The following is a 27,497-nucleotide window of genomic DNA, read 5'->3' on the forward strand; positions in this document are numbered from 1 at the left end:
TGCAGGGGTTGGTTTGGTGGTGCAGGGCTTGGTGGGTGGTATAGGTCTTGCTTGGTGGGTGTTGCAGGGGTTGGTTTGGTGGTGCAGGGCTTGGTGGGCGGTGCAGGGCTTGGTGGGTGGTACAGGGCTTGGTGGGTGGTGCAGGGCTTGGTGGGTGGTGCAGGGGTTGGTTTGGTCATTCAGGGCTTGGTGGGTGGTACAGGGCTTGGTGGGTAATGCTCTCAGGCAGGGAGTCGGGTGAGTGGTAGTGACCCTTGGTGCTTTGAGCTGAATGGATATATAAACGAAGTAAGCTAACAAACAGTAAAAGGGCCCCTCACTCAGAAATCTAATCCATGGAGACATTTACTCTGGACCTTTTAAGAGCTCTGGAGGGAGATAAGCCATCTGGTCGTGTGCAATTATAAATAACAGCAATTCTTTGCACAGACAGAAGCCACTTTATATTCAGAGAAGGAAGTAAACACTGCGTCTAATCAAGTGACAGAACCCACAGAACCGGGCACTTAGCACTTAGCCTCTTCCAGAACATCCAAATAGAATCACGGGGATGTTGAAGCAGCTCTTTGGAAATACTGTTTGCCTAAAAATACCGTTTGCTGTGAGCTAATTGCTCTCCTCTCTCACAGCTGCTAAAGAGTTGTCACTGCAGACACGGAGCGTTGTGAACATAGGGAGCGTGATAAACGAAATCCTCAGTAACTCACCTGTGTTTGTCCTCCCTTGGTTCAGTGATGCCCCCGTCAGCTCTGGCCTCGCATGAGTGCTGAGCAGTTTGACAGCACAAGGCTGAGAAGTCGGCGGTCAGTACAGGGCGCCCTGTGGCTCTGGGGCTGGCGGAGCTGGGCCCTTCAGGTGCCTCCTGCCCCACGGACTGTTGGGGACGAGACACGTGACTGTCCTGCCGACTGGATCTCTCGAGGAGTCGAGACGGCAGGTGTCCCTGGGAGAGCGTGGCCGCGACCGCCTGCTTTTCCTAAATCTGGCAGATCCTGCCTCCACCAAGGAACAGGCTTAGCACGTCCATCTCGCTGGTTGAGAACATCTGCGTTTTCTTCTCTGACAGGTCTGTCTTACCCGAGTTCTGGCTGCCTTGAGTTTTACTTTCTAAAGTTAGGGAGCCACGCCCGTTACTGGTGTACAGACTCCATCTCTCAGTGTCTGGACTGGAAGAGATGAGGATGTTTTTCCTTGGTTTCAGAATGCCAAGTCGTTACCCGCTTCCTCTTCAGAGCTGCTCGTCTGGCCTGGGCAGACCTGTTGACGAGCCTGCGGCCTTCCCCATCCTCCTGGCCTCGCTGTCCTTGCCCCTCTGTCTTTCCTTCCAGACATTTGGGCAGCACGGCCGTACGTGTTGAGGCTCTTGAATGAGGCACCTGGATGGAGGCTGGGTAGCTTGTTGTCCGTCTGGACTGTCACCTGGTCCAGCCTCAGGCAGCTGCAGGCTCTGGTGGAGAAGCTCCAGGGCGGGAGCCCCGGTCCAGCCAGCAGTGGTGCCGACAGAGTGGACTCACACGCCGTCCTTGCAGAAATGAAGTGCTGGCATGCAGCAGATGACCTTTTCCCTTCGTCCGATGACCCTGCTTGCCGGGCGCAGCTCGCCAGCTTTGCAGAGAGCTGCATGTGAGCAGTGTGTGTTTGATGTGCTTTGAGTTCAGGTTAATCTCAGTTTTCTTCTCCTCTCCTTACGCAATAACTAGAGCTGTCTGTGGTCCTTGTCCAGTGAGAAGAAAACTTACAGCCAGTTCAGAAGCTTTACTCCAGCAGGGACTGTACTTGGCCTTCTCTTCAGATCTCATGTCATGAGTGACATTCGTTGAAAAAAGAGCATGGCCACATGTTGATTTTGGTTTTCTTGTGCCCCTCTGGGGTGCTGCTAAACCCAGAAGGCAGTGGGTAGGCAGGTGTGGGGTGGGCAGGTGGTGGTGGGCAGGCAGGGAGGTGGGTGTGTTCTGACTCTGCCCCATGCCAGCTTTGTGACTCTGGCACACCATCGGTTTCCTCCTGGGCTTCCCCTTGTCTCCTGGAACGGGGACAGTGGCCCATGCAGCCTCAGGGTTGTTGACTGAATGAGACGATGGGCTCTGCTCTAAGCAGATGGAAGGTGGAGGCAATTGACAGAGTCCCAAGCATCTCAGATGCTGGGTGGGAAGACAGAGATCCTTTAAAATCTGTTGAGGTGATGGGAAAGAGATGCCTCTGAGCAGACTTTAAAGGAAAAGAAACTAAGGAAATGCTGCTCCTGCTTCCCGTCAGGACAGCTTGGTTTGTACTCTTGTCTGTTTTACGTAAATGGGATGATACAGTGGGGACTCTTTCTGTCGGACTTCTGTTGCAATGCTGTAGTCGTTTTTTAAGTCTACAAATATTGTGCTCCTAGTAAGTACTTGTGAAGTATTTTGGAAGCTTAAAGACATGATCGGAAGCTGTTATGGTCCAGGTGAGAAAGGCTTGTGTCTTGGAGCATTGTGGTCACCATGGAGATGACGCTGTGGAGGTTTGCAAGGCTGACCAGCTGGGTGGAGGGAGGGAGGGACGGAGAGCGGGGGTTCGGCCTCCCCGCTGTCACTTCAGCAGCTGTGTGGAGTGCAGTGAGATGAGGGAGGAAAACGTGCGACCGTTCATAATTTCGTCTTTTTTTGGACGTTCATTAATTTCCCCCCCCCTCAGAACTCTTGTTGTTACATTGACTTGTCTTCAGCAGTGCACAGTCTGCAGGCGAAAACGGTATTTAAAGTGCCTGCAAGATTGTTGGGTTTCTCAGAAATGCTATTGTAGCTTTATTAAATCAGACTGCCTTTGTCAAATTGAACAGGAATTTAAATTTTCCCCTGAGGTGTGCATGGTTTAATTTAGAGTAGTCAAAAGGGAGAAGAAATCGAGAAGATGGAATTTTTTCAGATGTTTAAAAGCTGCTTCAGTATCCCTGTGGCCCGCAGAAGGCTTTTTGTCCTGAATGTTTTGTTTTCCTAATTCTGATGCTGTAGTAATCACCTTTGCATGCCCTGACTCTAGGTCTGTTAATTCCTTTGTATTACAAAATTATTTTCATTCTACAAGGGCATTCATGGGTTGTTGTTGGTTTTTGTTTTATTTAACTTGGGCTCCACTTAGAAGTTTGCTCTTAATAAGGTATGCACTTTGGATTTGGAATTCTGTATGTTTTATGCCACCTGGATTATTACGTTTAGGAGTTCCTTAAAGAAAGTTGATTTTAAGAAAAAAAAATGAAAATTGAATTATGAACTAGATGTAACAACAGGAAATACCGTTAACTTCGTGGTATAGAGTTCGCTGCCAACCCAGAGGTACATGGTTCAAATCCCCAGCTGCTCTGCAGGAGAAGGATGGTCAGTCCCCTCCCATCTGATCTGCAGCCTCTGAAACCCCCCTGGAGGGTCAGCAGTGAGATAGTTCTGACTCAGTGATTCACAACAACATAAGGTGTTGACTGAATCAGTACATTCATGTAGGACAGACTTTCCTAATACAAGAAGGGAAGGTTTCAATTACGGCAGAACATTTGTAACCAAAAATCAAGAGACAGAAACTGAATTAAAAAGACGATGGATAGCAACACTGAGATGTTAGCATTAGCCATCAAAGATTTTAAAGTAGCCATAAGAAAAATGCCTCAATAGCAATTATAAACAAGCTTGAAACAAATTTGAAAAAATGCAGAGCCACGGCAAATAAACAGAAATGAGGCAGGGTTCCTCCTGCAGACCCCTGCAGACTAGGTGCTGGTGAGGCAGTGTGTGCGCAGCTCAGTAGACATGCCTTGGACACCTTCGGCAGAATGGACGCTGGCTAGAAAAACACACCACCACACTCATCCGGTACAGAACACAGTGTGTCAACAGTCTTCTTACTACAAAGAAAATTATTCAACTAGAGAATTTTCAGACTCCCATAAAAATTAATCTCCAGGCTTAGCTAGTTTCACTGGAAGATACTGCAAAATGTTTAAGGAAGAATTAACTTCAATTCTGCAAAATTTTATTCAAGAAAATAGAGAAGACAAGGGAATGTTGTTGTTCTGTGCCATCAAGTCTCCCACAACTCATAGTGACCCTGTGTGTACAGTAGCTCTGAACCCTGCTCTATGCTGAGCCAGTCTTACTGACTCCGACACACCTAAACCTATTACCCCGGTTACTGTATCAGTTCATCTCACCTGGGGTCTTCTCTCCTATGCTGTCCCTTCACCTTTCCAAGCATGATGTCCTTCCCCAAGGGCTAGTGTCTTCTGACCACGTGCACAAAGAATGTGAGACAGAGCTTCAAAATCCTTGCTGCCAAGTAAAAACTTGGTTTCACCCTCTCCAAGACGGATCTGTTTGTTCTCCGGGTCAATGATTATTCTGTTGTCCATAGTCACTGTCCAGCTCTGTAATGCATAGTAAGTAACTGTGAAGACCATGGCCTGGATAAGGTGCACCTTAGTCTCTAGATTGACATCCTTGCTCATTAGCACTTTGGAAAGGTCCCTGACAGCAGACTAATCCAATGCACTTTGTCTTTTGATTCCTTGCCAAGAGCATTGATTGTGGATCTGAGAAAGCAGAAATTGTTAACAGCCTCAATCTCTTTTGTCATCTATCATGGTGCTGCCAACAGGCCTAATGGTGAGAATCTTTTGTCTTGATGTTAAGCTTAATTCTATATTGACTTTTTGCAGCAAGTGCTTCAGGTCCTCTTCAGTTTTGGCAAGGAAGGTTGTATAATTCAGGTTGTTGATGAGTCTTCCTCCATCCTGATACCACACTCCTCCTAATAAAGTCCAGCCTCCTGAATGATCTGTTCTCCGTACAGATTAAAAAGGTATAGAAACAGGATGCGTTCCTGACACACTTTTGAACCATGCAGTGTTTCCTTGCTCTGTTCTGACTACTGGCTCCTGGTCCAAGTATAGGATTCGCATGAGCACAATCAAGTGTTCTGGAATTTCCATTCTCCTCAAGGTTAGCTACAACTTGTGATCCACACGGTCAAATGCCTTTGCATAGTCAGTGTAACACAGATAGACATTCCTGTGGTACTCTTTGTTTTCAGGCGAGATCCATCTAACGTTGGCAATAATGTCTCTAGTGCTACAGCCTCTTCTAAACCCAGTTTGTATTTTTGGTAGTTTTCTGTCAGTGTATTGTTCCAGGCATTTGTGGATAATTATCAGCAGGATTTTACTTGTGTGTAATATTAGTGATAGCGATCATTAATTTTCCCACTCTATCCGATTTCCCTTTTTTGCAATAGTAGTAAATATGGGCATCTTGCAGTCAGTTTGCCAGGTAGTCTTCCTCCAGATTTCTTGGAGCATATCCTGGTGAGCACATCCATGGTATCATCTGTTTGTTGAGATATGTCAATTGGTATGAAATACATCAGTACCTGGGGCCTTGATTTTTGCCAGGTCCTTCAAAGCAGATTGAGCTTTCTCCTTCATCACCGTAGGCTCTTGATGGTACTGCTGTTTCATGAAATTCTTTTTGTCAGCCAATTCTTTTTTAGTACAGTGACTCTGTATACTCCTTCCGTCTTATTTCAGTGCATCCTGGATAACTTAATATTCTGCCCACAGCATCCGTAAATATTGCAGCTTGAAGCTTCAATTTGTTCTTCAGTTGCTTCAGCTTAGGAAATGCCAAGTGAGTTTGGCCCTTTTGATTTTTTGACTCCAGCTACTTGCACATTTCGTTAGAATGCTTTCCTTTGTCTTTCTGTGCTGCCCTTTAAATCTTTAGTTCCTTAACTTAATTTCTTCCCCTTGCTTTGGTTTCTCAGTGCTCTAGTGCAATAATCAGAATCTCTTCTGACATCGTCTTGGACCAGGGAATACCGTCCACTTATTTATGAGGAATTACCCTGGTAACAAAGTTAGATACAGCCACAGATTAATAAGCATAGACACAAAAATCCCCACTAAAACATTGTTAGTGACATTGAATTAATTGTGACTGTGTCCAGAAGGGATGGCCACAGCTGTGAGGTCTCTGAAATGTGTTCCTGTTTGCATACGCACTGGCCAGCACGTCCACTGTCACAGACACACATAGCACATGGACAGTTCATTGTCCTCAGCAGGTCTCCCTAAGAAGGCACCGTGAGTGTCAGGTTCAGGTGACCCCCCCATCCTCCAAGTCTTACGGGGGTAAAGCCCCCTCGTGTCAGGTTCGGGTGACCCCCCAGTCCACCAGGTCTTATGGGGGAAAGCCCCTGACTTAGGAGGCTGTTACAGCTGACCCATGTCCTCCCTCACGCACGATGGCCCCGGGCCGTCTCTGTGGGGCTCCGACTGGTGGGTCGGCTTCACCTGTACAGACCATCCTTCCGTCTTCTGCACATTCACGGTGGCTGTGTATTTCTCTTTTCCATCGCGCAGGGCAGCGCCTCCTCTTGTCCTCAGGACAAGCTGTCACCCGGCCTTTGGAGCTGATGTGGCCCACACTGAGCTCTGTGTGTGCCGGCGTCTGGGACAAGGCGAGCAGGCAGCAGTACGTTTGGAGCACGTCCGCCTTGACAGTCTCTTGTTGAGCGCGTCTTGATCATGGTGGTGGTTGCCAGGACATAGGTGAAAAGTCATGGGAAGTGAATGTCTAAAGAGGTCTAAAGAGGACTGATTTTACTGTATGCAGATTAAACCTTAATAAACTGGAGCCAAACAGAAATTCATTCATTCCTTCAGCAGAGAATGTCTTAGGTGCTATACACTGGCGTCACAAAGGGTGTAATTCAGTGTCTACCGTGTAGCTAAGAAGCTGGTTAGAATGGATGGTGAATTTCCGGATTAGGCCTGGAAGGTGATGTCAGAGGTGCTGTCATGTCGCATGGCAAGAGATATGACAGGGTTTAGAGGAAAGATTGCATACTTGAATCCCAGGCAGCACACCACGGTGGAGGACGCGAGGTGGGCCTGGGAGGACGGCAGGATTTGAAGGGGTGGGTGTGGTTACAGAGGAGATGTTAGAGGAGTGTTCAGGTAACCACATGGACCATGTGGCACGTCTCCCCCTCACTGGGGCATCTGTGCTCAGGGCTAATGCATTGCCTTCTCTTCACCCACAGAAGGGCCCTCCTTCCGGGAGAGACCGGGTGAAGAAGGGTGGATCCTACATGTGCCATAAGGTAAGTCACCCCACTACCCGTGCTTTGTCTCCGACAGCAGGTGTGAAGACCCTGCCAAAAGAACAAATGTGCCCCAGGTGCGGGTCAGTCAGGTGCTTCTGAGAGGCCAGGATGGCGGGGCTTTGTCCCTGGTACTTTCGGGCATGCTGTTAGGAAGGGCCAGTCCCAGTAAAGGACATTATGCTTGGCAAGGTGGAGGGTCAGTGAAGGAGAGGAGGACCCTCCATGGGAGTGGCCGACGTGGTGGCCGCAGGACTGGCCTTGAGCGCAGTGGGGTTTGTGAGGACGGTGCAGGGCCGGGCTGGGTTTTGTCCTGTTGCACTTGGACGGAGGGCTGCTAGGAGTTGGAGCTGACGTGTGGGCACTGCTGGTCAGCAGGAGCTCCGGACATGCGTACTGCCATGTAATCCAGCGAAGGTGGTGCAGTCGTGTGAATGCTGGGCTCACTGTGGGAAAAGGGGCTGTGGGCGCCCTGCCTTCAGCTAGGTCCTGTGCTGAGCCCCTCCTTTTGGGGAGACCGCTGCTGTCCCGTGAGCCTTTCCCTGCTGTAAACTTGGAAGCACCTGTCATTTCTGTGAAGTTGCATGCACTGGGTCACTGTTTTCTCTGCTGGGATGAGGGTGAGAGCTTTGACTGCAGCATGGTGTGCAGGGTGCTGGGGTGGACACGTCCTTAGTGACCTCCTAAAATCCACTCTGAGTGTGGGACGCTCTTTAGAAACCATTTCTCTGGCAGGACCGGCACGTCTCTGGTCCCCCTGACTTTATGGTTTAACTTGCTGTCTCATGAGTAACCTGCAGCAGGAATTTGGAAATGAGATCCCACCGCCTCTCTTTTCTATCTGGGTCACCTCAGCTTTTGTCTGTTCCCTGTGCAAAGATGGATTTTGCCCGTGGTTATTACAGGAGGCTTCCTGTGGTAATTCGCTCAGTCCAGGCAGTCAGAGACTTGACACAGCCTGGAATTGCTCTAAATTAAGTTACTAATTGGGCAGTGGAGGATTATCACCCTCACTGTCCTGCAGCCAGGCTCGCAGTGTGCTGTGCACTGCCGTCCTCTGCGATCGACAGGGCACACTGGGGCCTGGCTTCCCTCACACTCGTGCTCAGCCTTTCTGAGATGTGACCTGGGCGCCCACATAGATTTCTTAATATGTATGTTGAGGTTTTGTAAAAATACACACAGCAAGACTCGTGCTTATTCAGGTTTATAGACATAATGGTCAACACTGGTCACGTGTCTATATTTCTGTTCAGGTTGTTTTATTTACAGTTACTTAAACTTCCCAGCCCCTCATCTGCTCATCTAGACTTCAACCCTTTCAGGACTGAGGCATTTTCTGCTGAAACCATGTTTTCGGCAATGGGAAGCATTTTGAGTGAAAGGGATTTTTAAAGTGTATTGATTTGGATACACTTCCCGGGACTCACATGTCCTAGGGGGCTTGTGTTGGGTCCTGTGCCTTCCGATGCCTGCAGTTACTTTCCTCTCCACCAGGTGGCAGCACACACTAGCGATGGGACACCACCTTCCCACTAAACCCTGTTCTTAGGTGCCATCTGGTAGACTGTGACTCACAGCGACCCTATAAACAGCAGAACCTTGCCCCGTCCACATGGTCTCAGACGTGTTCTAGGCTTTTGTTATAGTCCCAGTGTCAGGGACCTTTCCCAGCATGATGGCTTCTTTTCCAAGGACTGGCCCTCCCTGACAACACTCCCAAAGTATGAATGATAACATTTCACCATCGTTGCCTGTAAGTAGCTCTCTAATTTCACTTTGTCCAAGATGCGTGTGTTTGTTCTTTTAGCAGCCGCGGGCCACTCCGTGCCCTTCTCACGACAATTCAGACCTCGATTCTTCTTGTCATTGTTACTACTTTGAGAAGTATGGGGAGCAACTGAAAGCACCATGATATGGATCAAGGGCACTTCAGTCTTTAAACTGACAGTCTTTAGACCTTAGAGGTTGAAAATGTAGCTGGACATTGTATGTACCATGGGTTATAAAGTGTTAAAAATAGCTACAGAACATTAGGGGTTTTTATAGTTGGGTGTTTTGAAATATTTTTTCAGGAAAATGTAATATTCAGGGGTGACAAGCTTTGCTTTTTGGACAGAAGTGCTACTTAGTTTAAAAGTGACTTCAAGGCAGTTTTAATTGAAGGCTTGTTAGTCAGTTCACGGCCACAGTCTTGGGGATTCCTCCATCCTCAACAGGCCCAGCAGATCTGGGTTTTTTAAGAATGTCAAGTTCAGCTTTAAAACAGGCACATCCGTTTGGCGCAGTAATATCTCACACAACTTTAATTGCTACCAGTTATGTCTCTGACACTCAGTGACCCTGTATATGGGAACCAGAGATTCTCCTAGAATACGTGGGGCAAATAAACCTGTGAAAACATTTTCTATCATCAGAGAACAGTAGTGTTTCCTGAGAATCACTGTGTTGACTTGTATTAATTTTAGAATATTTTTAGAAATTCTGTAAGGTTTTTCTACATAGATGCTCGTATCTGTGAATAAAGACAGATTTCCTCTTTCCTTACATGGTTATGCCTTTCTTCCTATACTGCTCAGGCTGGACCCTTCAGGAGAGTGTGGGACACTGAGGTAAAGGTGTCCATGCCTCTAACTCCAGATTCTGGGCTTAGCTTGGTGTCAACTCCTGCCTTTCCAGAGATCTCCTTTAGTATTTGAAGAACTTTGTATCCTTTGTTTTTGGAGCATTTGACAACAGAGTGTGTGGGTTTTGTTAGATACTTTTCCTGCGTTTATTGAGATATTCATATGTTATATTTTTTATTTTATTATTTCAGTTTATTAGTCATGTCAGTTGAGTTTCAAATGTTAAAATAATTTCCCATTCCTGGGACACACCACGAATAGGAATGATATATTAACTTTTTAATATAGTTTGGATTTAATTTGCTAAATTGTTAGCATTTTTAGTATGAGTGTTTATGATAGGTAGTGACCTGTTCCCTTAGTTTGATGATTTCTGCATCTGGTTTTGTATCAGGGTACTGCTGGTCCCATCAGCTGGGTAGGGTGGTATTCCCTCATCTCCAGTTTTGATAAAGAGTTTCTGTAGAATGATACTAATAATAATAATACTAATAATTGTTGTGTTGTTGTTGTTGTTATGTGCCGTCGAGTCGCCTGCGACTCATAGCGACCCTATGTACAACAGCCCTAAACTCTGCTCTGTCCTGCGCCAATCGCACTGTCTCTGACACTCCCATCCCAATTATCCCAATCACTGAATCAATCCACCTCATAGAGGGCCTTCCTCTCCTGCGCCGTCCCTCCACCCTCCCAAGCATGATGTCCCTCTCTAAGGACCGGTCTCTCCTCACAACATGTCCAAAGTATGTTAGACCGAGCCTCAGAATCCTTGCCTCCAAGGAGCCACCCGGTTTAACCCTTTCCAGGACAAATCTGTTCGTTTTCCTAGCAGTCCATGGTAGTCTCAGTACTCTTCTCCAGCACCACAGCTCAAAGGCATCAATTCTGCTTCTATCCTCCTCGGTCATTGTTCAACTCTCTGATGCATAACAGGTGATTGCGAAGACCATGGCCTGTATCAGACGCACCTTAGTCTCCAAAGAGACACCACTGCTCTTCAGCACTTTGGAGAGGTCCCTAACAGCAGACTTTCCCATGGCAATGCGCCTTTTAATTTCCTGGCTGCTGGTGCCAAGACTGTTGACTGTGGAGCCAAGCAAACTAAAGCTGTGTACAATCGCAATCTCTTCACCATCCATCCTGATGCTGCCAATTGGTCCAGTGGTGAGAATCTTTGTCTTCTTGACATTGAGCCTCAATCCATATTGTAGGCTGCAGTTCTTGACACTCGGCAGCAGGCGCTTCAGGTCCTCCTCAGTTTCAGCAAGCAGGGTTGTGTCATCCGCATAATGCAGATTGTTGATAAATCGTCCACCATTCTTGACCCCACATTTCTCCTCATAGAGCCCAGCCTCCCGGATAATCTGTTCTGCATATAGGTTGAAAAGGTTATGGAGATAGGATGCATCCCTGGCGTACACCCTTCCAATCAAGATGCATTGATAATAATGGGTGACTGGAATGCAAAAGTCAGGAACAAAGAAGAAGATTCAGTAGTTGGAAAACATGGACCCGGTGACGGAAATGGAGCTGGAGAGAGAATGATCGAATTTTGCACAATCAATGACTTATTCATAGCAAATACATTTTTTAAGAGACATAAACGCAGGTTATATACCTAGATTTCACCTGATGGTATGCATAGGAATCAGATTGATTACTTATGTGGAATACTAATAATTAATGATCTTAATACCTTCAATCTACAAAAGAGTTCCAAAGCGAAGCGATCTGAACCATTGCCTTCGGGATTGCAGTGCAGCTTCTGGCCACTAGGCCACCTGAGCTCCCTACGTGGACATAGAGTTACTGTACGTTTAGTTTTATAGATCAAAGACACTGCACGATATCTATTCTTCTTTGTTAAGATTTGGTAGTTTGAGCTTTCAGAGAATTGAATCTCTCTTAATTGAGATGTTTTAGACTCTTTTTATTTAAGGTGCTCATTTTGTTGTGGTAAGGTGCCATGGAGCTGACCACACCTCCTAGCTACCAACTGTCTGAACACCAGGCCTGAACCTCACCCTGTCCTGCGCCGTCCTCCCGGTTTGTGTCCTGCTCAAGCCCACTGTGGCAGTCACTGTCCGTCCACCTGGTTGAGGGTCTTCCTGTCTTTTGTTGGCCCTCAGTCTTTCCCAGCATTGCCAGATGTTTTCTCCAGTTCGTAGGTTTTGTGTTCATTTTACTGGAAACCATTTTTGATGCTCATAGGGACTTAATTTCTAGAAGGTCCCATTCATGGTTGTTATCCTCTCCTGGTAGTGCAGAAACTCAGCATTCTAAAAAGGAAGAGAATGTTAGAATTTTAGAAAACATCACTTTGGTTAGAAGGTGATTTTCTGCCTCCTCTGTGAGCAGGGCTGGTTTGTGGCTACAGTGGGTTCTTATGTTTTCTTTGTAACTTTTGGACATCCATCCACAGAACGACCTCCGTGAGGAGAAGAGGCACGGACATGGCACCGTGGAGAGCAGTCTGGTTGTGGGTCTGCGAGGCCGCCACCTTGGCGCATACCTGCTGTCACCATGACTGTTTCTCCGTTTCTCCCCGTGTTTGAAAGGGAACGTTCCTAATCTTACCTTTAGAACTACTGGGAGGATTAAGGGGGTGACAAAACACATCAGGTTCTTAGAACAACTCACAGCGCAAGTACCCGAAAAGTAGTGATCGCTGCAGGCGTCTTCAGTTCATCCCAGGGGGCTTTAGCCCAGTGTGGACCATGGAGCGCACCCTCCCCTTCTGCTGTGTTATACAGACGTGTTCGGCTCACGGTGGCTTTGTGAGTACAGAGTTGTGCGGCCAGCCTAGAAGACGGCAGTTCAAAGCCACTAGCTACTCCGTGGAAGACAGATGAGCATTTTCTTCCTGTGGGGTTTACAACCTCTGAAAACCTGGGGGTCATCTGTGTGTCGTTGTGACATAATAGCACGTAACAGTACACAGGTCCTTAGCGAAGGAGTTGGTCTGCTGTTGGAGCCAGCGCGGGCGGTTGGAGCTGCAGAGGCCTGGGCTCTGGGGTGCACGTCTTGGTATACGTTCATAGTGACCCACTGTTGCCCTGACATTACCTTTCTCCTCAAAGTCCTCCTGTCAGGAAACCATCCTCCTGTCACCTTGGCATCAGAGTCCCACAGCTTGTGAATCACTGTCTTAAACAGATTCTTTCTGAGTGCTCAAGCACGTTCTTAGTTCAGTTAATGAAATCACTTCCACAATGTAATTAGCCTTTCTGATGAAATAGGGTTGAACAGGGCCCTTCTCTGATCCTAATTAAAAAGTGACCCATTTCCCAGCCACCCAAACACCTTGCATCCATAGAATAATTTTGTCCTAAAAGTGGAGGGGGAGAAAGAACAAAAATGAGGGCATTTGTAATCAGGCCGTTTCTCTCATGAATTGTGTGTTCCTGAATTGTCCGTTATTGGCATTTAAAATGAACCACTTATTGTTAAGTGTTTTCAGATGAACAAACCCCTTTAGGTGGAATGATGGCATTCTCCAGTGGCCTCCCCGTTCGCCAGCCGGTGGCCTCCCTGTGCACTAGCCAGTGGCCTCCCTGTGGGCCGGGCCGTGGCCTCCCCGTGGGCCAGGTGGTGACCTCCCCATGGCCTGGGCAGTGGCCTCCCCGTGCCCCAGGCGGTGGCCTCCCCACGTGCCAGTGGCCTCCCTGTGCACCGAGCCCCCGAACACTCACTAGTGGAGAGAAGTGCTGTGAGCGTAGCTTCACGGAAGGTGTCGAGGTGCTGTGAGCTGAGGGGACACTGGACTCATTTTTTTTGTTGCTGCAGATTTTAAGCTTTTTAGTTACACAGACATTTTCACCAGGTAAAAATGAAAATATAATTCTAAAATTAAAGAATTAAACAGAATAAAATCGCACACCTCATTGCCATCGAGTGGGAACTGACTGCTGACTGACCCTCCAGTGGGGAGGCTGTAAGTGTCATGGGACGAGATTGTCCGTCTTCTTCTGAGGAGCAGCTGGGGGATGTGAACCTCCAGAGAGAAGTTGCTTTGACTGAGCAGCTCAAGTTCCCGTGGGTGGTGCCACCAGATCTCCCTAAGATAAAGAACAACGAAAGTAAAAAGTGTTCATCCTGCGTGCTAGAGCAGATCTGTTATTATCCCACCAAGTATTTGCAGTTTCCTTTTTCGTTCAAGGTGAGCCTGTTGTGTCACTGCCCTCTTCCCTGGCCGTGGTAGAAGCTGGTTGCTCGCTCTCCTGTCACGTGCTTGGCTCTCGGGCTTCTCAGCACATGCTCCACACTGGCATTAAGTGCCTGTTAGGGCTGCGGCATGTGGGCTGTGTGGTACGTGAAGGGTACCTTTAAAACGTGTGTGTAACTTGAGAGATGCGTGGAATGTGGAAATAGGCGGCCCACCGAGGTCTCAGCCGAGCGCCTCCAGCTCCTTGGCTTCTGTTTATGCAGCAGGTAACACATACCCGTTATCGTAGCAAACGTACACCGCAGTTTATGATGATGGCGGCATCGCCGTCTCTCCGCTGCCCGGCACACGATCCCCAGCACTGGTTCAGAGGCTGGCTAGGGTCCTGTGTTAGTGAGGAAGTCCTCAGCCCCACAGGTCCCCCCAAGAGTCTGTGATGAATGGGGTCTTGTTGCTGGTAAAGTAGCAGTTGTCTCTTCTTCAAGGACAGTGCTTTATTTTTACGTAAGCACAAAGGTCCAGTGTCTTGACAGCCTCACATTACCAGCCCCAATTTATTGATGAGTCAGCAGATTCAGAACGGATTCGCTAAGGTTCCATAGCTAATGGATCTTGCATTTTGCCCTTTCTGTAAGGTGTTATTTTAATAGTTTTCTTTATATCAAGCTCATACTCCTCTTTTTGCTGGGAAGACCAGCTGCAGCTGGTCTGAAATGGTCTGGAACCATCCTGTTTAGCTCCCCACATTCCCCGTTTCCTGTCACTAACCCTGCGGTCATCACTGTCGTGGGATCCCCGTTACTCAGCTCCTGCGGCAGCGTGGCTCGCGGGGTGCCATCCTTCACCCATCTGCAGTCGCCGCCAGCTCACTCCTCGCCCCTCTCCCAGGTTCTCTCTTCAGGGTGCTGCTGCCGTAACCAGCTGGACACTGATGCCTGATGTGTGACTCCCATCCCTGCTAGGTCCAGGCTGCCGCCGTGTCCAGGCTGCCTCCCCGTCCTGGGCCTAGATAGTGCCTGGCATTCTGTAACGTTTTGTGTGATGATGTGTATCCACCTGACATGCCTCCTTTCCTCTTTCTGAAGATGGAAATTGGTGCTTCTCCACATGTGGGCCCTGGGCCAGGAGTGTCAGCAGCCGGGGACCAGTTAGAAAGGCCCCCTTTTAGGCTTCATTGTAGACATGACCAGAATCTCTGTGGGGGGCTCAGCACAATGCACAAACACACAGTCCAGATGGGATTGCTGTGTGCTGAGGTCCCTAGAACCGGTGCTGTCACCCACCCTTTTGAGAGGAGAGAATCAGAACTGGTAGACCTCGCCCCTTCAGCCCCTTCAGTTCCCCTTCCTGGTCGTCTTCTCCGCAGTCATTTGGGCACTTGACTTTCTGGCTGGCAGGGCCCGTAGCTTCACCAGGCTCTTCCCATTCTCTGCTACTCTTGACCAAGGAGCAGTCCTAAGACAGGGCTGGGCCATGCTTGATCGATTTTCGAATCCGGAGGCTTTTAAGTGTCAAGTCCTGTAGTCTGTGGCTGTTCACTGGCTACGTCAGGTGCCCAGGGTACATGTTGGCCTTTCCTTTGTCTGTGGAGTATGTGTGCAGGCGGGAGGTGGTGAGGGAGACGGAGAGGCTGCCATCGTCTGAGAGGGTAGCTTCTGTGAGGGGACATGGGCAACGCAGGCAGAGCTGGAGGCCCAGAAGCTGACGTAGTTACCCCAGTCTCTTATGATAAGGTGAAGTAACAGGATGGACTGCGTGGCCCCGTGCAGTGTGTACCACATGGAGTGAGCCTCTGCCCGTTTGGGGACAGCAGCCCTCCTCCAGGACACCTCACAGCCAAGGGCAGCTTTCCGAGGTTTCCTGAGCCCAGGCAGCCGTGTGTGAGCATTCTCTGGGCGCCGGCCTTGCCCACCTGTGGTGACTGCATTGCGTATCTCCTGGCTAGCATGTGGGATCTTAATGTTCTTCACAATTTCCCAGTTGCCATTTATCTGTATCACTGGCTTTAATATCACTGTCATTCTAAATGTACAGGTAACTTCTTAAATGGTGACAGGTATTCTTGCTGGAGACATTTGTAAGGCTAAGAGCTATCAACGTGGAGACGCATTTGAATCTTCTTTTCCATTTTGTTCATGATAAGCGTAGTGATGAAGCCTGAGAGTTTACCGCTTGGAATCTCCCTTTCCCAGTTTTGTACTCTCCCTTTCCCAGTTTTGTAATCTCCCTTTCCCAGTTTTGTAATCTCCCTTTCCCAGTTGATGTTCTGTGAGGGGCCTTCCCAGTGCTGGTGGGTCTTTTGGAAGATGCTGTTAGTGTCTGAGTGGTGCAGTTGACCACAGGTGGATGTCCTCAGAACAAAATGGCCCTCAGAACAAGGCCACACTTCTTCCAGCCAGCCGGCCCTGGGGAGCTGTGTGCAGCTGGGCTGTCACAGGCAGGAATGTGACTTGGGGCGCCGTTGTGTGGATGTGCCGAATCTAGTTGCCCGTGTCACAGCTTTGCTTGTCCCTGGTGTGAGGTCGCAGTGACGTCTGCCCTCGAGCGTCCCTGCCGCGCCTGTGGGTGAGGTGCCCTGGGTGGTCGTCCTGTGGTTGGCGCTGCACATCGTCCTCTTTCCAGTGGGCATGCTGGCTGGTCTTCAGGGGAGCTCTGACCACACTGCTCTGCAGCTGGTCCTGTTCTAGAACATTCTGATGAGAATCCACATACAAGTCACCTTCCCATTTCTCTCTGCACAGTCCTATTGCTACAGGTATCGCTGCGCCGCTCGGAGCCAGAACACACCTGACAGCTCAGCCTCCAACCTGGGCTTCCGCTGTGCAGCCGACCACCTGCCCACCTCGGGCTGACCACCTCGGACTGAACACCAGGGGAGCTGGCCTCTCGGGAGTGGTGTCCAGCCTGCATGCAGGCCCCTGGTGAACCCTGGATAATCTTGTGCACAGAACTATCCCCCTGCGGTGGACCTGCCCACAGGCCCATTCCGTGGGACCAGCTGCTGCTCGACGTCAGGGCTGGAGCTGGGGTCTTCGGGGTCCCGGCCAGGCTTCACTTTTGAAAGGCTTTAGAGGGGTCAGGAGAGTGCGCAGGTCAAGGGCAGGGCCTCGGGAGCCTGGCTCTCCCTGGGGTCTGACCCCAGAGGCCCTGCTTGACCTTCCTGACTGTGTCCTCATGTCCACTGAGGACGCGGCCAGTGTGACTTCTGCGGTTCTCTCCAGCTCGGCAATCCTAGAGTTAGTCTATTTGGGGGACTTTGTAGAGAGTGGATGACGGGTGACCTTGAACTCTTGCCCCCGTATGCACCTTGGTGACCCCAGTCATGCAGAGTGAGTGCTCAGGGATCGCTCCCAGACGAGCAGGGGTGGGAGGGCTTAGGCAGGGCCTTTCTAGTCACACCGCACTTTGTTTTCCCAAGGAAATCAGTGTCCTTTCATCGTTGGGATGAACCCCACATGGGCCGGGAGGACGGGGGGCTGTGCAGAGCTCTGAACACAGAAGGCCCGTGGGGTGACTGCACCATGCTTTATCTTTTAACATTAAGTGCCTTTGGTCCAGGGGGGCAGGTCGAAGCCTGGTAGCCCCCTCTTCCCAAAGCCTTTGGTGAATGTGTAATGACCAGGAAGCCTGCCTCATTCTAAATGTGGAGGAGGAGCCAGGACCTCGAGTGGCCTGCTGGTGCTCCCGGTGTTCTGTGGAGCAGCCACACGCCCTGGTGGCCCCGAATCCCCGATCTGGAATCCGGTTAATAAACACGAGTCTGCTCCTCACAATGCCCCGTGCTTCCTTTTCTGTCTCCCATTGTCTTTTAAAGCAGTGACTGTGATCTGTGCATATTTTGTTTGCTGGGATACTTTGCTGCTCATCAGCTGGTAGGTAAGGACCCCTGGTGGCACAGTGGTGGACAGTTCAGCTGCTGTCCCGAAGGTTGGGGGTTCAGTTCTATCCAGCAGCTCTATGGAGAAACGACCGGTGTCTTTCTGTAGAGGTGGGGTTTTTTTAGGTGCTGCCGCGTTATTTCCAGCCGACTGTGACCCCAGGTACACCAGGCCTGTCAGCTTGAACAGGGGCAGCTCCTCAGACGAACTTCACCCCGCGCCCCCTGCCCCCGACATGGGCCAGCATACCAGCCTCAGCTAGAAGGGAGCGCAGACCCTCCAGTTAACCGGACGTCACGAGGAGCAGAACGTTTCGAAAGGATGAGACCACTGACCCAGCTATCACCGCCTGCGAGGCCTCCCCTCGCCCAGCAGTCAGGCCACAGGACCAACACCAGACCTGCTCTGCCAGGGTGGACACTGCATGGACCTCAGCCAGCTCCAGCGGGGTTCGGACCCAGCAGTCAGTGGGACCTGTAAGAACGAAAACCTGCCGACTCCCTCTCCATCCCCATGGTGACCATCCTGTGATGACCATTCCCATGCTCACCATCCCTGTAGTGACCAAGCCCTTAGTTGCCATTCCCATGGTGACCATCCGTGGTGACCATCCCGTGGTGGCTGTCACCACAGAGACTATTCGCATGGTGATCATCCCTGAGGTGACCATCCCCACGGTAACCATTCCCCTGGGGACTGTCCCCATAGTGACCATCCCTGCAGTGACCATTCCCATGGTCACCGTCCCTGCAGTGACCATCCCCGTGGCCTCCGTATAGTCTCTGGTCTCCATGAGCCCGCTGTGGGAGTCATCGTGCCGTCCCCTCGTCCATGCTTCCCTCTGTAGAGAGCGTGGGGCAGCTCCGCTCTCCTCGGTCATTTGGGGTTGCTCTGAGCTGGTCAGTTGATGGCACACAACAGCAGCTGACATATGGCCGTATTTCCGAGCTTGCCCCCGAAGGCCAGTACTGTGGTGCCAGGAGCCCTGAGGACCTGGCCTCTTCCTGCTGCGGTAGCCACCACGTGCAGTCAGGAGATTCTCGGTGACCTGGAAGCCAGCCAGTCCCCTGCCAGCCGAGGGGTGTTGCCTGCGTGACCTCCCTGCAGAACGGTGGCTTCCACCTCACGTCCCAGGCCTCAGAACCTGGTGGAGTCCCAGGCCAGCAGGGTCCCCAGGGTGCACGCCCTGTGCTGCTGCCGAGAAAGGGCTGGTCTAGTCCAGTGTTGATGACATGAAAACCCTCGCAGGGTCTCGCCAGCACCTGGCCTCACGCCTCCTGAGTGGACAGTGCTGCTGCTGGGGTGCGGAGCTGTGTCTCTCATCTGTCACTTCGTAGACATAAATATTCTCAGCAAGCTTTCACTGATGAATTTCAAACAACAACAAGCAGTTCCTTCCTGGAAAAGCTGATACAGGAAATTCGCTCTTTTCTTTTTAAAGCCATCGCTCTCTGTACAGCTTTAGCTCCCCTCCACTCACATGCATGTTTTACATAGTTATATTTATAGTGTGTTTTGAATTCTTTTAAAGTAATGTTACAGTAGAAATATTTTTGTATGAGTCTTGACGTAGTCTTTATAGTTGTATTTTTTAGCCACTAATGTAATCCTGAGACGAACTTACAGGGTGATCTCAGTCAGCCTTCATTTCAGGTCCACGTTTCTAGATTCCGGACTGAAGATGAGGTTGAGTGTGGACAGCCGGCCACTGCGCTGTATCGTATCGCATGTTGACCCTTGTTGGCCGCCGTCAGACATGATCCATGAGACCCACACACAGTAAAAAATCTAGCCTGTGCACACTGTGGGATGCCCCAGTCTGCGCTTGGTGACCAGGAGTGACATCCTCACCCTGGAACATATCGAAGTGCCTAGACGGCTCCCTCCAACTCCGTGTGGCTCGCCTGGCATTAGAAGTGGCTTGCGTCAGTTGTAGCTGGGGTTTCCCTGGTTTTGTCCCCCACCACTTTTTTTTGTTAAGGTTCACTTTCCTTTTAGCTCATGAGAGGGAGGTCTGATCAGCAAGTGCTCACCCTGATGATCTGATACTGCACGGACAACGCCACTTTGGTTCATTTTGTCACAGATTTCTAATATTCAGGTTACTATCAGAGAACTGGGCTGATTAGCAACATCATGATGGATGATGAAAAGATTGAAATTGTTGACAGCTTCAGTTTGTTTGGCTCTACAGTCAGCACTCTTGGTACCAGCAGCAAGGAAATGAAAAGACGGATTGCATTGGGAAAGTCTGCTGTTAGGGACCTCTCCAAGGTACTGAGGATTGTAAGGTGCACCTGATCCAGGACGTGGTCTTTGCAATTACTTGCTAAACATCAGAGAGCTGGACAGTGACTAGGGATGATAGAAAGAGAATTGATGCCTTTGAGCTGTGGTGCTGGAGAAGAGTATTGAATATACCATGGACTGCTAGGAGAGCAAACAAGTTTGTCCTGGAGAGGGTGAAGCCAGGCTGCTCCTTGGAAGCAAGGATTTTGAAGCTTTGTCTGACATACTGTGGACATGTTGCAAGGAGAGACCAGTCCTTGGAGAGGGACATCATGCTTGGGAGGGTGGAAGAACACTGCAGGATAAGAAGACCCTTGATGAGTTGGATTGATCTGTCACTGTGGTAATGCGGGTAGGTGTGTTGGAGGCAGTGAGATTGGTACAGGACAGAGCAGGGTTTAGGGCTGTTGTACACAGGGTTGCTATGAGTCACAAGCAGCTGGATGGCACATAACAACGTCAGAGAACAGCGTACAGCCATTTCGTGATGTTGCTTTCGTTTTATTTGTTCAAAGCGTCCTTCTCTGTACCAGAAACCACCCAGTGCAGGCCTCGCATTCTTAGTTGCCAGAACCACGCCTGTTGGTGCGGGCAGCAGCCGTGCTTCTTACAGGGTTCTTAGCTGGTTTGTTCTGGGTTGCAGAGGCTGTAAATCACATTAGAGGAACTTGCCCGTATTTCTCCCTCAGAGCAGCTGGTGGATTTGAACTGCCTGCCTTAGGCCCACCAGCGCTCGCTTATACAGGAACAGAATCTATGTTTTAACCCGTCCCCCTGGGTTCTTGTGGGCCCTTAGCGTGGTCAGGATGGGGATTCTAAGTCAGCGCCTGGGGGTGGGCTGTAGCCCCTTGGAAGCCGGGCTGTTTCCAGGGCTGAATATCCCAAGGAAGAGGGGCTTCCAGGGCCTCTGGTGCAGCGTGGCCACAGCCTCCCTCCACTCCACTGTAAACCCCTAGAGCTGAGCTTTAATGAATTTTGTTGAGCAAAATGAGTGCAGACAATAGTCAAGTAGGCGGTAAAAGGAGAAATTCTCTTTTCTGAGACGTGTCCTATTTAGGCTTGGAAAGTTGAGGGATTAGCAACAAGGGGTGGGATCTTTCAGCTTGAGATCAGATTCTCATCTGTCCCCAAATGGTCATCAACCCCAGATCATCATCACTAGAGGCCCAGGGCCTTTAGAATTAGTCACAGCGAGCAAGCAAGAAAGCAGTTCCCTTTCAGCTCATGAAGGGCTTACGAGATAGCAGTCCTGCCCTGCTCCCTGCCCTGGTCCCATGAAGGCCTTAGCAGATAGCCCCCCTGCCCTGGTCCGACCCTTTGACAGACTCCTTGTTGTCCCTGCTCGGAGGCGATGGGAGACTGAGCTGAGTTCTTGTGCAAAATGTGTTTGGCACCTGGGCGGGGTAACGTTAGAAACGGAAAATCAGTCAGCGGGGTAAAGTGAGAGCCCAGCCTGCCCTACACTGCAGGAGAGATGAAACCATGCCGTCAACTGCCGAGAGAAGCTCACCTGCATTCGGGGAAGGCTCCTTGCTCCCAGAGTCAGCGCCTGTTTGCTTGTTTCAAAGAGGGTTGAAATGCTATTTCTTTGCCTTTTAGATGGCATGGAAGGATGCTGCCCCCAGTGGTGGTGTATCCCAGGTCTCACTGACTCAGCTGACCCTCCAGCAGGTTCAGAGGCTGTCAGTACATCACATGAGAGGCTGCCCATTTTTCTCCTGCAGAGCAACTGGTGGATTTGAACCTCTTACCTTTGATTTCACAGTGCCCCCGCAGAGTGTTATCAACAAAGAAGCCGCACTTAAAAGTCTGTGTTCAACCCCTGCTCAGAACATTGGCATGAAAGTAGCTGGCGTGATTGTTACCCAAACCCGGTTAACTGTGACCTTGGAAACACATGGAAAGGCTTCGTTGTGCATGCACCCCGGTCTCCTCAAACGGGGGAATTAGGTCTGGATGTTGCTGAGAAGAATATTATGTAATTTTGAAGCATTTCCTCTTGAACTTCCCTCACAGGGAACCTCGGACCTGCTTAGTATCAATGAAGAGGTCTCTCATGATAACGATGTGAATGAAAAAGAAGGCAGGCAAGGAAAGGCTGGGTGAGAGGCCCATTGAGGGAAGGAGGGAAGGTGTGTGTGCCCGCACCAGCCTGGAATGTCATCTGTGGTGGTGTCGTCAAGGGGTGTGTGCATGCGAGTGTGTTCACCAGCCTGCAATGTATGTGTGTATGTGTGCGCGCCCATGCCAGTCTGGAATGTCTGTGGTGGTTTCTTCAAGGGTGTGTGTGTGTGCTCGCGCGCGTGTGTATGTGTCCACAGGGTTCTCTTCATTTCTTTGGTTTAGGGCATCCTAGTCACTTCAGCTCCCCTCATTCCATCTTTCTCGGAGATGATTGGTCCGAGGTCCAGATTCACACCCATCGATGCCCAGAATGCAGAAGAGGTGAAGGAGGACGAGGGCCTGGCAGACAGGAAGCATGGGGGTCGGGGTCCCTCATTAGCTTCACCCCGATTCCTGGTGACCCCGTGTGTGAAGAGTCAGCTGTGCCTCAAGCGTTTTCAAGACGGGGACCTTCTCAGCAGGTTACCATGCCTGGCTTCTGAGGTGCCTGTGGGTGGAGTCACACCTCCAACCCTTCAGTTCAGAGTTGAACTATCTGGGGCACCCAGAGACTCCAAGGGAGCGTTATAAATGCAACCCAAATGCAAGCTCCCTGGTGCCCAGTGGGTTCCGACACAGCAAGTCCCCACCGGGTGCCGAGGCCACGCATCTGAGGAGAGTGGGTGGGTACAAATTGCCTACCTTTTGGTTGCCAGTCTATGACACTGGTCACCACAGGCCACTTAGGATTGGTGCAGTGGGTTTCATCTAACAGGGCAGGTCTCAGATTGTGGTCTGGGCACTCCTGGGGGTCCCTAACACCTTTACATGGGGACTGTGACTCAAAACAGTTTTAACATTACATGTTTGCCTTATAAATTGTCATATTGTGGGATTTTTTTCCAGTGACTCCATGATGTGTATATGGTGTGAATATAAACTCAGTCTTACTTTGAACTATGCTAAATATCTCTAGACATAGACCACATTAGAAAATGCCATTGGGGGTCTCCCCAGTTCCTGACACCAGGAAATTGAAAAACTGCTGAGCTGCGGGGTCATGGGCTGAAAGGGACTGACCCTGTCTTGATGGTCAGGCTTTTTCCACATCCCCGAGCGACAAATCAAGAAAAACAGGGTTCTTGAAACAGTTACTACTGAGGCATCAAGAAAACAAAATCCTCACCCCTGGCTAATAGGCAACGGAGAAAAAGATTGGCATTGTCAATTACTTGGGTCCACAATCAACTATGTTAAGGACCAGGACATGTTGCTTTTGGAAAATCTGTTGTCAAAGACTGCTCCAAAGTAGTAAAGAGCAACTGTATCAGTTTAAAGACTAAGGTACACCTGATCTAAGCCATGGTCTTTTTAGTAACTTGCTATGCATCTGAAAGTTGGACACTGAAAAGGATGACAGCGCAATAATTGATGCCTTTAAGTACTGAATATCTTGGACAAAGTGCAACCAGGATGCTCTTTGGAGGTGGTGAAACTGTCTCCCGTATTTTGGACATGTTAGGAGGAGCAGCTCTTTGGGAAAGGCTATCCTTGGACTCCTCATGCGGGGATGACGAAGATGGACAGCACAGGGCAGGATCAGGTCTGCTCATAAGGTCACCATGAGCCACAACGGACTAGAAGGTGTGTAATCACCACCACTGGTCCCTGTAGGTGATTGAGTCATTCCCTCCCCGCTCCGCACTGCCCTGCTTACTGAACAATGGGCCTGTCTGCCACACAGCATTGCAGTGGCAGGAGAACTTCCAAGTTAACGTTTGCTTTTGTCCCAGAACATTTATAAATATTCAGCCCTGGAGGCCGGGGGTGGTGGTGAAAGGAAAGAACCAAAGCCTTAATGTGGGACCCACATCCCTATCTGTAATTTTGTTATTAAGGAGCATGTAGGGAGCTCTGGGGGCTTAGTGGTAAGGAGCTGTGCTGCCAACCCAAAGGCACACTTCAGATCCACTGGCTACTCCATGGATAAAGAGGGCAATCTCTGATTTACTGCCTCTGCGAACCGACTAGAGCGTCAGTTCCCACTCGGTGGTACACAGCAACAACAGTAACAACGAAGGAGCTCTTGCTTCAGGACATACTTAGTCCAGCTTTGCCTGGACCTGCCTGTGTGCTTGGGACAACCTCCTCCTGGCCAGTACTGTCACCACCCAGGTAAGCCTTTCCTTTCCTGCCAACGGCTAGCTTCACGTTTCATGTGTAATGCCCCCCTCTAGTGGCCACACTGGATCAGTTTCTGGTATTTGTGTGTAAGGGACTCTAGCAGTTGGAGAACCTTTAATTTGGGGCACACTGGACTGGGAGAGGAGCTGCGTTGGTGTGGTGTATAGTGTTGAGATGCTGACCAAAAACCTCTCCTTAGGAGGAAAGGCAGCTTTGGAGACCTGACGGAGAGTCTGTGGGAACAGACTGCGGCAGGGGCTGGAGATGGTGGATTTGGGTGTGTTAGGAGGAGGGGGGGGTAGGAGATGTTTTTTAAACCAAAAATATGGAAATGAAAAACCTGCAAGTGTGCCAGTGTAGGCAGGGGCCAGTGCTTTTTCTGTTGGTAAAACAGTTGTTCTAAATGGTCTGTTCTGTTGTGTAACTTTTTGAGGCGGAGGAGGAAGTGGAGACCTGGAGAGGGGAACGGTTTGGCAATGATCCTTCACCCTCTGATGCTTGTTATCTTCAGAATGTTGTCTGCTGCCTCTTTAATCGAGATAGAGCCATAAAATTGTGTTCTCAGTGAACGCTTACAGGAAATGAGGGTCCTTTTCCACAGCTTCTGTAACCTCTGGCAACATCGCTCGGTGATTTCATGGGCCCTGGCTCTCTCCCCAGCACCCTGACAGGCCTGTAGCATCTCATCATTTTGGTCTTATATAGATTCTTTCCCTTCCCTGCTAATTTCGCTGAAAGATGGCCCCAGGTGGCAGTGTTGGGTCAAGGGCAACAGTCTCACTGAGTCCCTGGTTTCAGGTGGTCCAGGGAGTCAGGTCATTTTAAGAATCTGACTTCTGTGGTGCATTTTTCTTCTATTAATCAGGTCCTACTGGGCCTGACAGAATGGTTGGTCGGTCATGGTGCCATCTAGCCTGGCACCAGGGTCTGACAGAACAGTTTGTCGTGATGGCATCTAGCATGGCATCAGGGCCTTGAGAGAACAGCTGGTTGTGGTGCATCCAGCCTGGCCTCCGGGTAGATGACGTATGAACGTCAGCTCTACTAACAAGTTTCTTCTCTAACACTTTGATAACTGTGTTAACAACTGACCATCAAACTTTTCTTTTTAGGGGGGGAAAACCCTATCTTTTTTTTTATCATAAAAGCAGAAAATGTATAGGACAAAAGTCAAAGCTCTGAGAAATATGCAAAATGCATGTTGAAGCTTCTATATTCTCTTAGCTTTGATTCCTTCCCAGATTGATGCCAACGGGCAACTGAAGGAGCTGAGTCTCACCTGAGAGCAGAGAGTGGGTAACTGTGCTCTTTCTAGGCTTCTGTGCATTTACAAACACGACAAGTGTATGCAGATTGGATACACACACAGGAGGAGCCCCGGTGATGTGTCAGTCGCTTATGCAAGTTCAGCACGTGGAATCCGTGGAAGGAAGGTGGGCAGTCTCCCCTAGTCAGGAGTTCCAGCCCCGGAGCCCCGCGGAGGGCCGCTCTGAGCTGTCACTGACTTGAAAGCAGTGGTAGGGCTGACAGACACAGACACACAGAATCGTAAGTGATATATGCAGCTTACACATGATTGCTGGAAATCAGGTAATAGGAGCCGCTCAGGTGTGACTGTCAGAAAGCACAGGGGGGAAGCTCACACACAGACACAAACCACAGGTATCACATGGAGTGAAAGCAGAAGGGGACGAACTCGAGGAACAATGTAACCTGCTCTGTTGATTAAGTCTGTTTTCTATGTCTCATGAATCACCAGAGACTTTTTAAAAAACAGCTATTAAATTATTTAATGATTGATCATACATTTCATGGCCAGATTGTTGGAGGCCATGTCCTTCTTCCAAGCCAAGGCCAATGGTGAAGCCACACAGGAAGTCTGTCCCCCAGCAGCTGACCCGGAGGTCCTGAAAGTTCAATGCTTCCTTGACATGGTGAGCTGCTCCCCCAGGTGAGGGTGGTCCAAGTCTTTACAGCGGAGGTGGGCTTGACTGCCCAGGAATGCCACCTTTTAAATGCAGTGTGGCACGTTGCTGAGAGCAGAGTGGCTGCTGGTGAAGGTCACACTCCAGTTCTGAGGACTGCATGTCCAGCACGCCCTTAGCACTAGATTCGTGAGCTACAGCAGGAAAATGCCGACGGACTGAGGTGGTTCAGGTCTCCCTGGGCTGCATTTATACCCTTGGCTGTGGGAGCAGTGGTCAAGAGACACAGCGGTGTTATCCTGGACAAATCTAGTAAAAGGCCTTTTTAAAGCATTAACAAGTCATTTTGAGGAGTTAAGGTGTGTGTGACCCAAGCCATAGTCTGTTCAGTCACATCCTCGATATGAGAGCTGACCAATGATTAAAGAGGGCTGAAGAACTGATTTGATGATGATGTTGGTAGACTCCAGGACAGACAGATCTGTCCTAAGACGGCCAGACGTTCCTTAGAAGGGAGGACAGCATCTCACGGACTTTGGACATGTGACTAGGAAAGCCTAGTCCCTGGAGGACATCATTTTGGCAAAACAGATGCTCAGTGGAAGAGGCAGACTCAACGAGATGGACTGTTGGTGCCGGACAGCGGGCTGAAGCAGCGCTGAGGTAGTGAGGGCGGCACAGGCCCGGCGGGGTGTGCCAGCAATGGCCCCTTCCCACGGCCTTTTCCCATACTCAGTGGTCAGAAAGAAATGAGAACCCAGGAGGCAGACGGAGGGACAGCAGAGGGTCCCTGCTGATGACACTGACTGGAAAGCAGCGGACTGTGTGAATGTTAGAACACCCGATACAGCAGTGGCTTCCAGAAGGAAGTCTACTTCTCTTGTCTCTATTTTCCCCCTTTATGGCGATGGAGAGAACAGGAGGCAGGGCCGTGAGTGACGCCCTGGACATCTTAACAGTCTCCCCTTTAAGTTTACGGGAGACAATTCAGCCCTCGGTGATCGTTCCAGAGCACCAGGACCCAGACTTCTTCCTATGGCTTCCTCTCCCAGGGTCATCTCGGGGTCTGCAATGACTGCTCCTGCCCCAGCCATCACATACACGTCCAACAGAGACAGAAAGGGTCTTAAGATCAGGCCATTTTTGCAGCACCAAGAAGAGTCACTTGGCCACATCTAATTAGTAGGTATTCTGGGAAGTC

The 27,497-nt window shown here is 49.8% G+C and overlaps 1 protein-coding gene across 1 annotated transcript in view; it reads left to right on the forward strand.

The window, feature by feature from the left end:
* SUMF1 (sulfatase modifying factor 1) overlaps window positions 1-16,769 on the forward strand; it is a 52,315-nt gene extending 35,546 nt beyond the window's left edge. Inside the window, exons 7-8 of the mRNA XM_006897082.1 lie at window positions 7,066-7,125; window positions 16,659-16,769. Coding sequence (XP_006897144.1) covers window positions 7,066-7,125; window positions 16,659-16,769 — 171 coding nt within the window. The remainder of the gene's footprint in view (window positions 1-7,065; window positions 7,126-16,658) is intronic.
* The last annotated feature ends 10,728 nt before the right edge of the window (window positions 16,770-27,497 follow it).

The sequence above is a fragment of the Elephantulus edwardii genome, unplaced genomic scaffold (genome assembly GCF_000299155.1).
Source record: "Elephantulus edwardii isolate Elephantulus edwardi_28Jun2011 unplaced genomic scaffold, EleEdw1.0 scaffold00200, whole genome shotgun sequence".
Classification (NCBI taxonomy): Eukaryota; Metazoa; Chordata; class Mammalia; order Macroscelidea; family Macroscelididae; genus Elephantulus; species Elephantulus edwardii.